At 40.0% G+C, this 11,102-nt stretch overlaps 1 protein-coding gene across 1 annotated transcript in view; it reads left to right on the plus strand.

Moving 5' to 3' along the window:
• The window catches only part of LOC103918453 (rap guanine nucleotide exchange factor 5-like), a 155,411-nt gene that overhangs the window by 90,178 nt on the left and 54,131 nt on the right, over window positions 1–11,102 (plus strand). The window contains exons 7-8 of the mRNA XM_009325765.1: window positions 1,356–1,422; window positions 9,477–9,525. Of these exons, the coding sequence (XP_009324040.1) occupies window positions 1,356–1,422; window positions 9,477–9,525 (116 nt within the window). The remainder of the gene's footprint in view (window positions 1–1,355; window positions 1,423–9,476; window positions 9,526–11,102) is intronic.

Here is an 11,102-nt window from a genome sequence, read left to right on the forward strand (position 1 = left end):
GGAAACATAGGCATCTAAAGAGGTCAGTTATTTTAATTTCATTCCAAATTATAAAGAGGAAGACTGAATAAATCAGTCTTTGTAAATGAAACTGCATTCATTTATTTCTTTTAACACTTTATAACACTTAAAATGTTAAATCACATTTTTCCTTGAATAGGAAAGGCAGTTGTGAAAATAATCGTGATTTCTAATCTGAATTACCGTTTTGGTCTGAATATGCTTACCCCAAAATGAATGCATGTGTCATTCTGTGCTTTCTGACCTTAATCTTTTAATCAGGGAAAGAAATTTTTGGACATGGGATGTAAGAACCACAATATACCAGCTGCGTATTCCATGCATGTTGTCAGCTCTCTCCCTAAACCCATCAAGGCATATGAGCAATTAAATAATTTAGTCAAAGGTAGAAGCTTCTGCTAATACCTGAGATTTAAGTTTATTAAAGCAGCTGCAGTTTTGCATATCGGCTCAGTTTGCTGGCATGCCACGCTTCTTGAATAGCATGAAAAGTAAAGATCTCAGGGGCATTTTCTTTTTCTTCTTCCCATTGTAATAACCCTATCATATTGGTATCTTTCTTCTGATTGTCAATAACCCTTCCAAAAGGCTCGCAGATGTTTTAATGATGGGAATTAGACTGTTTTAAAGAAAAACACAGTCCTATCCCATGCTGTCCACAGCAGCTTTTGTGTGGCTTTTTCCACATGGGCCAGACTTCTGTGACAGTTTCTAGAAGTGTTCTTCCTGCACCGCCCCACTCTTGCAAAGGCACATTAAGTCTCTCTGTCTTGTGAGTAACTATCAAGACAACCTAATAGTGTTCTCAGCCATTGCTTTAGTTTGCTAATTTATGGCTTCTTACATGTTTTCTTTCCATTTTCACTTTTTTTTTTTAAAATATCAAACTTCATGTGTGACATAATGATTTTGATGTTGTCTGCTTTTATCTATGCATTCCGTAGGTGTTGCTCAACACCTTAGCAGAGCTGGGTGCTGGGCAGATGGAAAACTCTTCTGCTCTGTTGATGGAGTATGTTTTTAGCAGAGCAAAATATGCACTCAGATAAGCAACTCTGAGCTAAGAGGGTCCTGCATTCTTCAATTCTTCATCATATTTTTACAGCTGATGAATTGTCTCTCTGTTTTACGTTAGTCCAATCAAAAGAGTTCTTGTACTCTGTCGTTACTGACACAATTAATTATTGTCATGTTGCAGTCATTATTTTGATGTGGAAACTCAAAAGCCCTTTTACATTAGTGCCTGTGGCTACACAGTTCCTTGCTTTCCAGGAATCAAAAGATGTTGAAACAGAATGAAAGAAATAATAAAATCTTATTTTTATTTTTTTAAGGCCTGATCAAAAAATAGAAGATACGGCAGAAACCAATGCTGAAATTCTTGCTCGTCTCACTTCTGCGGTAAGGTCACTGCATCGAAGTTTGTACTGATCATGTTTGAAATATTGTCATATTTTGTATCCTTTCAAATTAAAGACTTAGTCTTAGTGAGCAGGTGTTTGTAATGCGAACTACTTTTTTGTCTCTGAAAGGAGGAAGCTTTACTGAGGTCGTAGTGTGCAATTCCAAAGCTATTAAAATCAGTCCAAGCAAGGACTGCTGCAGCCTGCTCTCTTGTAATCTTGTATTCATGGCCCAGGAGATACCAGTTTGGAGGATCATGGTAGTTTTTCTGCCAGGTACCTTACACTCAGATCCTCTTGGTCAAGTGGACATCAGCGTGAAGAAAATGATGGGGTGGGGACAAAGGGAGAGAAAGGGCCTCAGCAGCCCTGGCATAGATTATCATAAGCTTCTGAGGAGACCCACCTGGGAAGCCTGGGTATCTGGCTTCCCAACTATGTTTAGCCTCAATAAACTCCATCATAATAAACCATAATAAACAACAGCTTATCCTGTCTGTGCTAGAATTTGGTGCATCTTGTTTATCTTGCTGTAAGATCATTGTTCTAAGAAGCAGACAGACAGGACTAAGCTAGATTCACTCGATCTAATGTAATCTGTACGATGGTACAGGGTACACCCTCAGCACATTTGCAGGAGATGCAAAACTGGGGGGAATGGTCAATACACCAGATGGGTGTGCTGCCCATTCAGAGGGACCTTGACAGGCTGGAGAGATGGGCCAACAGGAATCTCATGAAGTTCAACAAAGGGCAATCAATGTCCTGCATCTGGGAGAAATAACCTCGTGCTCCTGTATAGGCTGGGAGCTGACTGAAAAGCAGCTTTGCAGAAAAGGACCTGGGAATCCTGATGGACAGCAGGTTCAACATGAGCCAAAAGTGTGCCCTTGTGGCAAAGAATGCCAACTGCTTCCTGGGCTGCATTACTAAAAGCGTTACCATCAGGCTAAGTGAGGTGATCATTCCCCTCTACTCAGCACTGGTGTGACACATCTGGAGTGTTGGGTCCAGTTCTGAACTCCCAGTACAAGAGACATGTGGATGTACTGGAGTGTATGCGAATGACCATGAAGATGATCAGGGGAGTAGAGTATCTGACTTACAAGGAGAGGCTGAGAGAACTGGGAGTTGAGCTTGGAAAACAGAAGGCTATGGGAGGATCCTTATGGGTCCCTTCCAACTTGAGATATTCTATGATTCTATGATCTTATCAATGTGCATAAATACCTGATGGAAGGGAATAAAGAAGATGAAGCCAGGCTCTTCTCGGTGACATCTTGTGACAGGACAAGAAGCAGTGGCACAAACTGAAATTCAAGAAATTCTACTTAAACATAAGAAAAAACTTATTTACTGTGAGGGTGATCAAACAGTATAACAGGTTACCCATAGAGGTAGTGGAGTCGCTATCCTTGGAGGTGTTCAGAACTCAACTGGACATGGTCCTGAGCAACCTGCTCTAGCTGACCCTGCTTTTGAGCAGGGACTTGGGTGAGGTGACTTCCAGAGGTGCCTTCCTACATCAACCATTCTGTGATTGTATGGTTCTGCAAACATCACACCTAAACCATGGTATCAGCAAAACATGGAATTAGTGCTAGTTCTGTTTTGGGTATGTGAGAAAGTACAGAGATGAAAGTGAACTAAACAGGGTGAAGTTGTCATGAAAAAGGCATGAGGATAAGAGCTATTTTAAGTAAAATGAATAAAGTACTATCTTGAAATTGCTGAAAAATGAAAGGAAGGACAATTTGTGCTGTATTTTGTAAAGACAAATGCCTTTACAAAAGACATTTTGTAATGTGTTTGGAAAGCCAGTGGTTCTGTATGCTCAACCTTATGCAAAAATAATTTAGAATGTATGACGTTAGAAAATTTTGTGTTTTAAAATTGTTTATTTTTTATTTTCTCTATATTCAAATTCCTTGTTTCCTCTACCTTTTTTTCCTGACTGAAAATGAAAGAACTCAGAACCTCGATATCCTCCATTTTTAGTTCCATAGAGAGAAAAAATAGAAAAACATAAAATACTTTTTGCAAAGTTATATCTTTTAAAAAACTCACAAAATTACCAACTCTATAAAGCATTGCCAGTATCCCTCAAAAGCTTCGCCTCTCAAAAATAGAAGAATAATGGGTTTTTCATCAGTTAAAAAAAGGGAAGCACTCAACGAAACAAAGTGACTTTCTGAGTTTAAGAACTGGGATCTAACTGTTGCTGGATACACTTGAGTAAAATGCATATCCTTAAAGATGTGAGTAATTGACAGTGAGTTCAGGGTGCTTCACATCTGGCTTGCAAGGTCAAACCTTTGAACTACATCCTGAGTGATTCCAGCAGCAGGGCACATGGACAGTTTTTTGTTTTTTTTTTTTTTTAAATGAACTCCTCTATTGCTGTAGCTAACTAGCTAAAGAAAAAGGCAGCTGCATGTCCAGATGGCCTGAGACCCATCTATTGCCATGGTGGTGTCAAAAAGACTGATCTTTTCTTCTGCATTTTCTGATTTTCCATAGAACTGTGCAGGCTCTCTATAATGATTTTCTAGTCTAACCCTCGGGAAAAGACGTAAGACCAGAGCAGAATCCTCCAAATATTAACATCTGTATATGAACTTCTCCCTCTTGGGAATCCAGAATATTGCTTTTCCTCCATACAGTAGACTGGGATCTAAAGTACTCACTGCGAGCTTATGGAGGGCCTTCATGTGTCCCAAGGGAATTTGAACCCTCAGCTTGCACCACTCAGCAGAGGGCTGGACTCACCAGGATACAGGTTCTCAATGTTTTTCTTGCTGCCAGCTTCAGAATTTGTATGGAAAAAGAGTCCTGTGAGCTGGAGCTGGAAACCAAAAGTGAAGGTATTAGCCATGAACTAGAAATGTGTTCATACTGCCTTGCTTTTTGGCTCACTGAATGTTTACATATTTTATACAGAATCAAACCAGTCTTCCTTGAAGAGTTCGTAATTCAGAATCCTGTTGACAATACTCTTCAGACCAGTGTTTCAGAAGTGAAACCCCCCAAAAAACACCTTACTTCCAGCCCAGCACTAAAGCAGTCAGAGATTAGAGTTGACTTTTTTGTACATTTCTGGGTTTGGAGGTTCAAATCCCATTGGTGTTGATAGTACCACTGTCTCTTCTGCTTTTCTTTTTGCTTTTCTTGTAATGGAATAAAACATTCTATGTCAGGTCAGAAGGATGCTTCTGTGTCAGCTTTTCTTTTTTTGGGAATTAAATTCCCAAATTTTCAAACCTAAACTGATTGTGAAGATCCAGCCCAAGCAACATTGTAGAACTGTAAGCATGCATGCACATAAGGTCTAATTATATATTTCTGTAACTCTGTAAAAGCTATTGCTGTTGCAGGGGGTGAAACTCACCTCACCTAAATATAAGTGGCCATATGGCAGGCATCTACATCTGAGCAAGCTTCCCCAGGCACTCCTTACAGCCAGGGAGCAGAAATAGGCACTTTTAGGATGCTGAGTGTATGATTCATTTTGAAAGTCTACTTTAGGGAAAAACAGTCATACCTCAGGCTCTGCTGGTAAGGTATGCACTCTCTATGAAGGGGTTATAGAGTGACTAGCACAGACATAGGCATCTGTACAAGTTTGCTGAATTCCTCTCTCCACCTCTTTTTACTGTAGCCTGACTTTCTTTGTTGGCCTTTCTCTTATTACTTATTCCCTACTGCTTTTTGTTACCAGGTGTTGTTTCTCTTGTAGAGTTCCACTTTTCACATTCACTGCACAATTTGTGATTTTTTTTTTTTTTTTTTTTGATGATTCAGCCAGTCTAGAACTGATTAGTTAGGGAAATGCACTCTTGGTTTTAAACAATGGTTGTGGAGATTGTAGAAGATAATAGCGATAGCTGCAGTGAGTGATGCCAAGTCAGAAGGACAGCAGGGAAAAACTGCAGAGGTTTCTTTATCATCTTAATTTGTGCATAATGTATGGAACAAACCTCTTTTAAGAGCAGAGTCAAGATACAAAAGATAAGAAACTAACTTGTTGGGGGTCTCACTTTTTCTTTACTCTTTATTCTATGATGGAAGAAGCAGAGTCAGTCAAGATAACTGAATGGAACCTATCAAATTATATGCTCACATCATATGGTCCATTACAATGAGGCACTGACAACACCATCAAACTTAAATTGTAAAGGCAGCTGACATGCAAGCAGTGCAAAGTGCCATTTGAAATACGTTTGCATTGGATAATCTTTTTGGTCATTAATTTTTAAGAAAATGCAATGATTACTCCTGGGTTTAAAGAAGCATTCCAGAGCTGTCATGCATCCCATGTCATGTCCCAAAGAGCAGCTTCATATTCAATGTCTTGTCTGCTAAAACCCGAGCACAGTGGGTTGGCTATGAGTGTTTCCACTGCAAAGCTCTTACCTTACCTTGTGATGGGACAGAAAAGAATATCAGGATGTTAATGCGGTGTATCTGGGAAATACAGTTTTCTGGTACTTTAAGATGTCAGCCAATACTACTTATATTTAGAGTCCATCAAACTATCATTACTTGAGATGCAAAAATGTGAACTAGACTCTCTTATTTTTCAAAACCCTGCTGTTTAGAGCTTTCGGTTGGAGGATTTCATTTTGAGATTCTGTAAGGATTGCCTCTAGATCTGAAGTTCTATTTGGCACATTGACATCTAGAATACTGTTTCACAAAAGACTACTATAGGCAGAAAAAAAGAGAGGGGAGAAAAGTAAAGGTGGTATGCACTGTCTACTGGATGCACAGCTATGCCTTCTATGATAAAATGACCAGATACATGGATAAGAGAACAACAGTAGTTGTCATTTACTTTTGAAAAATCTCTACCTCTGTCCTTTGAAGATGAGAAGATTCACCATATAAATATGCCATTTGTATTTAATCAAGCAGAAGTATATGTGGGTACTGCTTTCTATGCACACTCTTGCTCTTTCATATTGCATAAAGAAAACTGATTAAGATGTGGTAAACATGCCAAAAACACACTCAAAATGTTCTCTTTCAGTCTTCCATAATATTTCTGTAAATACTGTGTGGTAAGCTGGCCTTTAAACTGAATCAGTTTTGACATCTGCGACACTACTTGAAATGGGATACTATTTAGATAGTGTTAGCTTTGTAGTGACAAGCTATATGTATAAACCAATTTTTTGTATTTAATATCTCAATTTATTTTGGTAGGCATAGCTCTTGTTTGAATGTGTATTTTACTTTGAGTCCACATTATTATCTTCAATGTGATGTGCAACTATCGATTTTGTCAAACAGGCAGTAACTGTAATCCTATTAGGAAGAAGTATGATAACGTGTAGCATGTGTGCAGTGAGGAATGAATGTTGTACACGGGTTTCCATCAGTGTAATGATGCATAGGAATTGTATGTCCAGCAAAGGTGCCAAGTGCATTTACGCTAAAATAGACAAAAGCATATAGATTATGAAATCCAGGGACACCAGGCAAATCCAGAAGGATGCTCAGCAGTACCAATTCTTTGTGATTTGAGTGAGTCCTATGAGAGGGAGCTCAGACCGTCAGGATGAAACCCTTTGATGAAGGAACATTTGCTTAATATTAAGACTAGAGGAACATTTTTTTCTCCTACTTTAACTGAAGGGTTTTGCTCAGATTAAGTAATATGCCAGCTGCATTCCTGGCACACAGCAAACAATGAGATATTTTGCATAACATAGACAAAATACAGAAAAACAGCCTTTTTATTGCCTGTGATGTTAGCACTGTCTTTCAAACTTGAAAAGTGCCACCTTATAAGCAAAAGTAATAACTGCAAATATAACCGCAGGATGCCACAATGCTGCTTTTTCTTCTGAGAAGATGGGTTTTTCTTTACGCTCATGGAGAGATTTGTATTTTTCAATAGTTTGATTGGGTTAATTGGTATGTTTACAACTGTTGCAGATTGTAGGGTCTCCTAAGGCTAATCTTGAGATAATGTATTTACTAAATGCTAAAAGGTAAAGATGAGACCTCAGTGCACTGTTTCTTACTGTCCGTAACCTGTGAGAATAGACCAGGATCGGGACATTGACATTGGTACCTCCTGCTGAGTTTAATGAAGGGAGAGAGTCCGAGCAGTTTAGCCATGAAAAGTCGTGGTGGTGTTATTCAGAAACAACTTGGGCTTTTATTGAAAATCCCACTCTAACTCTGGATAGCTTGTATGTATTATTACTAGTGTATATTAATTGCTGCAAGCAAGCAAGCAAGCACCCAAGTTGTTTTTCCACAGAAGAACTGTTCTTTCCCATCTTACTTGCAGTTTATGCTTACATTAACCATGATTAACAGTTCTCCAGACATGGGAATGAGTACACAGGAAGGAAGGAAGGGAAGGTAATACTGCCAGCTTGCACAATTGTGCTGGAAACAGGACGACATTTAAGAAAACCGTGGCACTGCCTTCATATTTTCCTACTTGGAGCGGCAGAAAACTCTGTCCCTCTCAGTGGGGCAGCATCAAGGAGTGGGAAAGATCCTTGTACCTTGCAAGGACAGCAAAAAAAGCTCCCTGGTCCTTTGCCACAAGGGAAGTAAGGATGCAAGCAGAGGAAGGATGTGGCCTCTGGTATGACTGCCTTCTGCCACATGTAGAGCGTACAGCTGGGTGGCTGCTGAGTGTCTGATCAGTGGATGCTGGAGTTACCATTGTACTGAGATGTCCTGGGTGATTTTCTTTCTGCTCAGACCAATATAACATTAACTATTCTCGTTTCGCATTTTCAAACTTTTCTTCAGAGTCATGAGAGTGGGATGTTGACAGTTGTTAGTAATTGTATTACTTCGGGGATCCTTTGTGGGCTTTGTGCCTTATTCTGATGATACCACGTCTTGTGAATGATGTTTTAAATTTCACATGCTCTCAGAAACTGGATGTCAAAACTCCCACTGCAGAATAGCCTTGAGCTTTGCATAGGTCTGTTAGACAAGATGGCTAGTGTGCAGCGCAGGAGACTTGGTACAGAGAGGTAAGACAATCCCTAGAAAAATAGTTGGAATGTTCCCTAATTTTTTTTTAATACTAAAGACAGGCTGTCTTGGGAAAATGAGGGAAGTTGGAAGAAGCTGGGAGGTGTACAGAAGAGTCTGAGAGCATGGATGGGGCAGAGGAAGGGAAGAGCTGAGGTGTATGCAGGAGAGAGTGCCTGGGGTGCTGTAGGCCAAGTGCAGGGCACTTGAAGCAGCTGCAGTGGGACAGATGGTGGCAGCGAGGAAGTATGAAACGTAAAAATAATGCACAATACAGAATCTTACTGACAGAAAAAGGAACAGACGTATGGAGAGAAGTGGATGTAGAGTTGAGCTGGCTCAACAGTCTAGCTGGTCATGTAGAGATTATAGGGAAAATATGAAGAATGCAGAGACAAGAGGCTGAGGAAGGGAGCTGGCTAGCATGGCAGGGCTGTTTCATCACAGGCTAGTAAGATAGCCTGTGAATCTGGAAATCAGATAGCTCTTACTTCTGCATGTTCATCTCAAGCTAAATTTTGGTCCTGAAATGCTCAGCCATGCTATTAGGAGCGGTTGTCTCCTCCTGAAAGCTCCAAAAAGCGAATGTCAATTATATACGTGAACCTCAGCCAAACCTCAGCATGGAGAACTCGCTTATCCTGGAGTCACACAATAAATCCAGCATTACAGTGTGCTCAGCAGAGGCAAAACAAACATTTAACAAGGAAAGGAAGAAGCTTCAAGTGTGTGCTTGTGAGAGAGATATGCTTGTGCAAATAAATTACCTGTTGGGCTACTGAATTGCCCACTCCCTAAGGAATGTGCAGTATTTACATGAAATTAAAGTTTAAAAAAAAAAAAAGTTGTCACAGAATTCCCAGCTGAAAAGGAAATAGATTTGCTAGGAAAAGTGACTGTAGTTTCAAAACCAAGTACTTGCATAATTCCACGTGCGGTTGACTGCTCCAAAGGATTGATAGCTGGTATCTTACCAGTGTTGCATTTTGTTTTGTTTGACTGTGCTAGTAACTATAACCATCTTTTCCTTTCCTGGTATTTTAGGTTCAGAGAGAACTGGCTGCTGTCATTGCCTTGAAAGCAAGGAAGTCAGGTGAGTCAGGCTGGACTTTAGAGGGGGTTTGTAACGCTGTTCCCTTTTGTCATTTATTGAAGTATTTGAATTGTCATTGCTGTCTCATTAACATGGGGAAGCAAAGATAGCAGACCTTGTTCTTCTCTCGTTGGAGAATCTGTGTATATTGCACAATGCAATTACTGTCAAGCTTTGCTTCCCCTAGCTCGTCACATCTAATGACCTAGCTGATAAAATCAGAATGTTACAGTTGAATGTGAACTTGGGTCTCTTTCTGGCCAAAATCACTATTTTCTCTGGGCTTGCACTTTATAAAAGAAGCTTATGTCTTTATTTGACTTACATTTAAGACAAATAAGTTGATAATTTTCCTATGTTTTCTTTTACGGCCCAGTGTCTCACGCCATCTTCGCTGTGTTTTACCTGCCCAGTCAGGTGTATTTCTTTATGCTAAAGCAAAAGGACAACTTCATGCATGAAGGCATTCTTTCCTGAAGACTTGTCTATACATCTGCATGGTTGCAGAGGCAAGTCTCTGTTATCAGGGCAGTAGAAGGGGAAAGGCAAATGGGTAATTGAAAGCCTCTGACAGTATAAGCATTTACAGCAAATGCTGGTGATACAGTGCAAAGGCACTGAAATATGTGGTCGTCTCAGCTCCGTCAGGGTTTGGTAGCACAGCCACTTTCAGAAGGTATCTGCATTGCTGAGCTGGAGTGGAAGCAAGGGAGCTGTGTTTTCCGGGCACTGCACGGGAATTGACAAAACCTACTTGGCCAGACCTGACTCTATACATGGTTAACTCTCTGGTGTCTTCATCTATAGTGCAGTTAATCTGCAGCAAGGGCAAACTGCATATGGTGAAGTGAGAGTTGAATGTGTTTCTAGAGTAAAACAGAGGTGGAATTGCCTTAAATTATTGGCGTGTTCCCAAAGCCACTGAGGTCTTTGGAAGCATTTTCACTGAGCATCTCTTGTGATCTTCAGTGGTTGTGCTAGAAATTGAGATCACGGATCTTGCACTTTTTTAGCTATTTTCTGACCTGTTAATAATACTGTGTCATAATATCTGTATCTGTCTATCTGCGGCTTACAAGTACAGCACAAAAGTTACTAAACATAACACATGCACTACATACAACATGACATCTTAAACTGGAGGCACCAAGAAGATGTGGCTGGCATATCTGCAAATATTTCCTTGTGAAAATGTAAGTATTACAAAAATATTCTACACACAGTTTGCTGCATTTTTGTCGTTTAATAGGAGTACCCATAGGTTGACCAACAGTCATCTGTAAATGTAAATCTGCAGAAAGTAAACACAAATCTAAGTGTGAATTCAGACCTAAATTGCTTCTGTGTAATAGCTTTGCTTCTGAAACTGCTGTAGTAGTTTACGATGTTAAGACCCCTCAGCTGCTTACCCTTACCTGGTATCACCCCAGTCCCACCTGAATTATAATGGCTGAACATGGAAATGCTTCTGCTCTGTTTCAGTGCAGAGAAAAACAGGCTATTTTAAGGAAGGGCTCAAGGTAACATTTTGTTTCGCTGTAAGGGCTAAGAGTATGGTGCCGTGTACCTTTTTACAC

Source organism: Pygoscelis adeliae, unplaced genomic scaffold (assembly GCF_000699105.1).
Source record: "Pygoscelis adeliae isolate BGI_AS28 unplaced genomic scaffold, ASM69910v1 Scaffold226, whole genome shotgun sequence".
NCBI lineage: Eukaryota > Metazoa > Chordata > Aves > Sphenisciformes > Spheniscidae > Pygoscelis > Pygoscelis adeliae.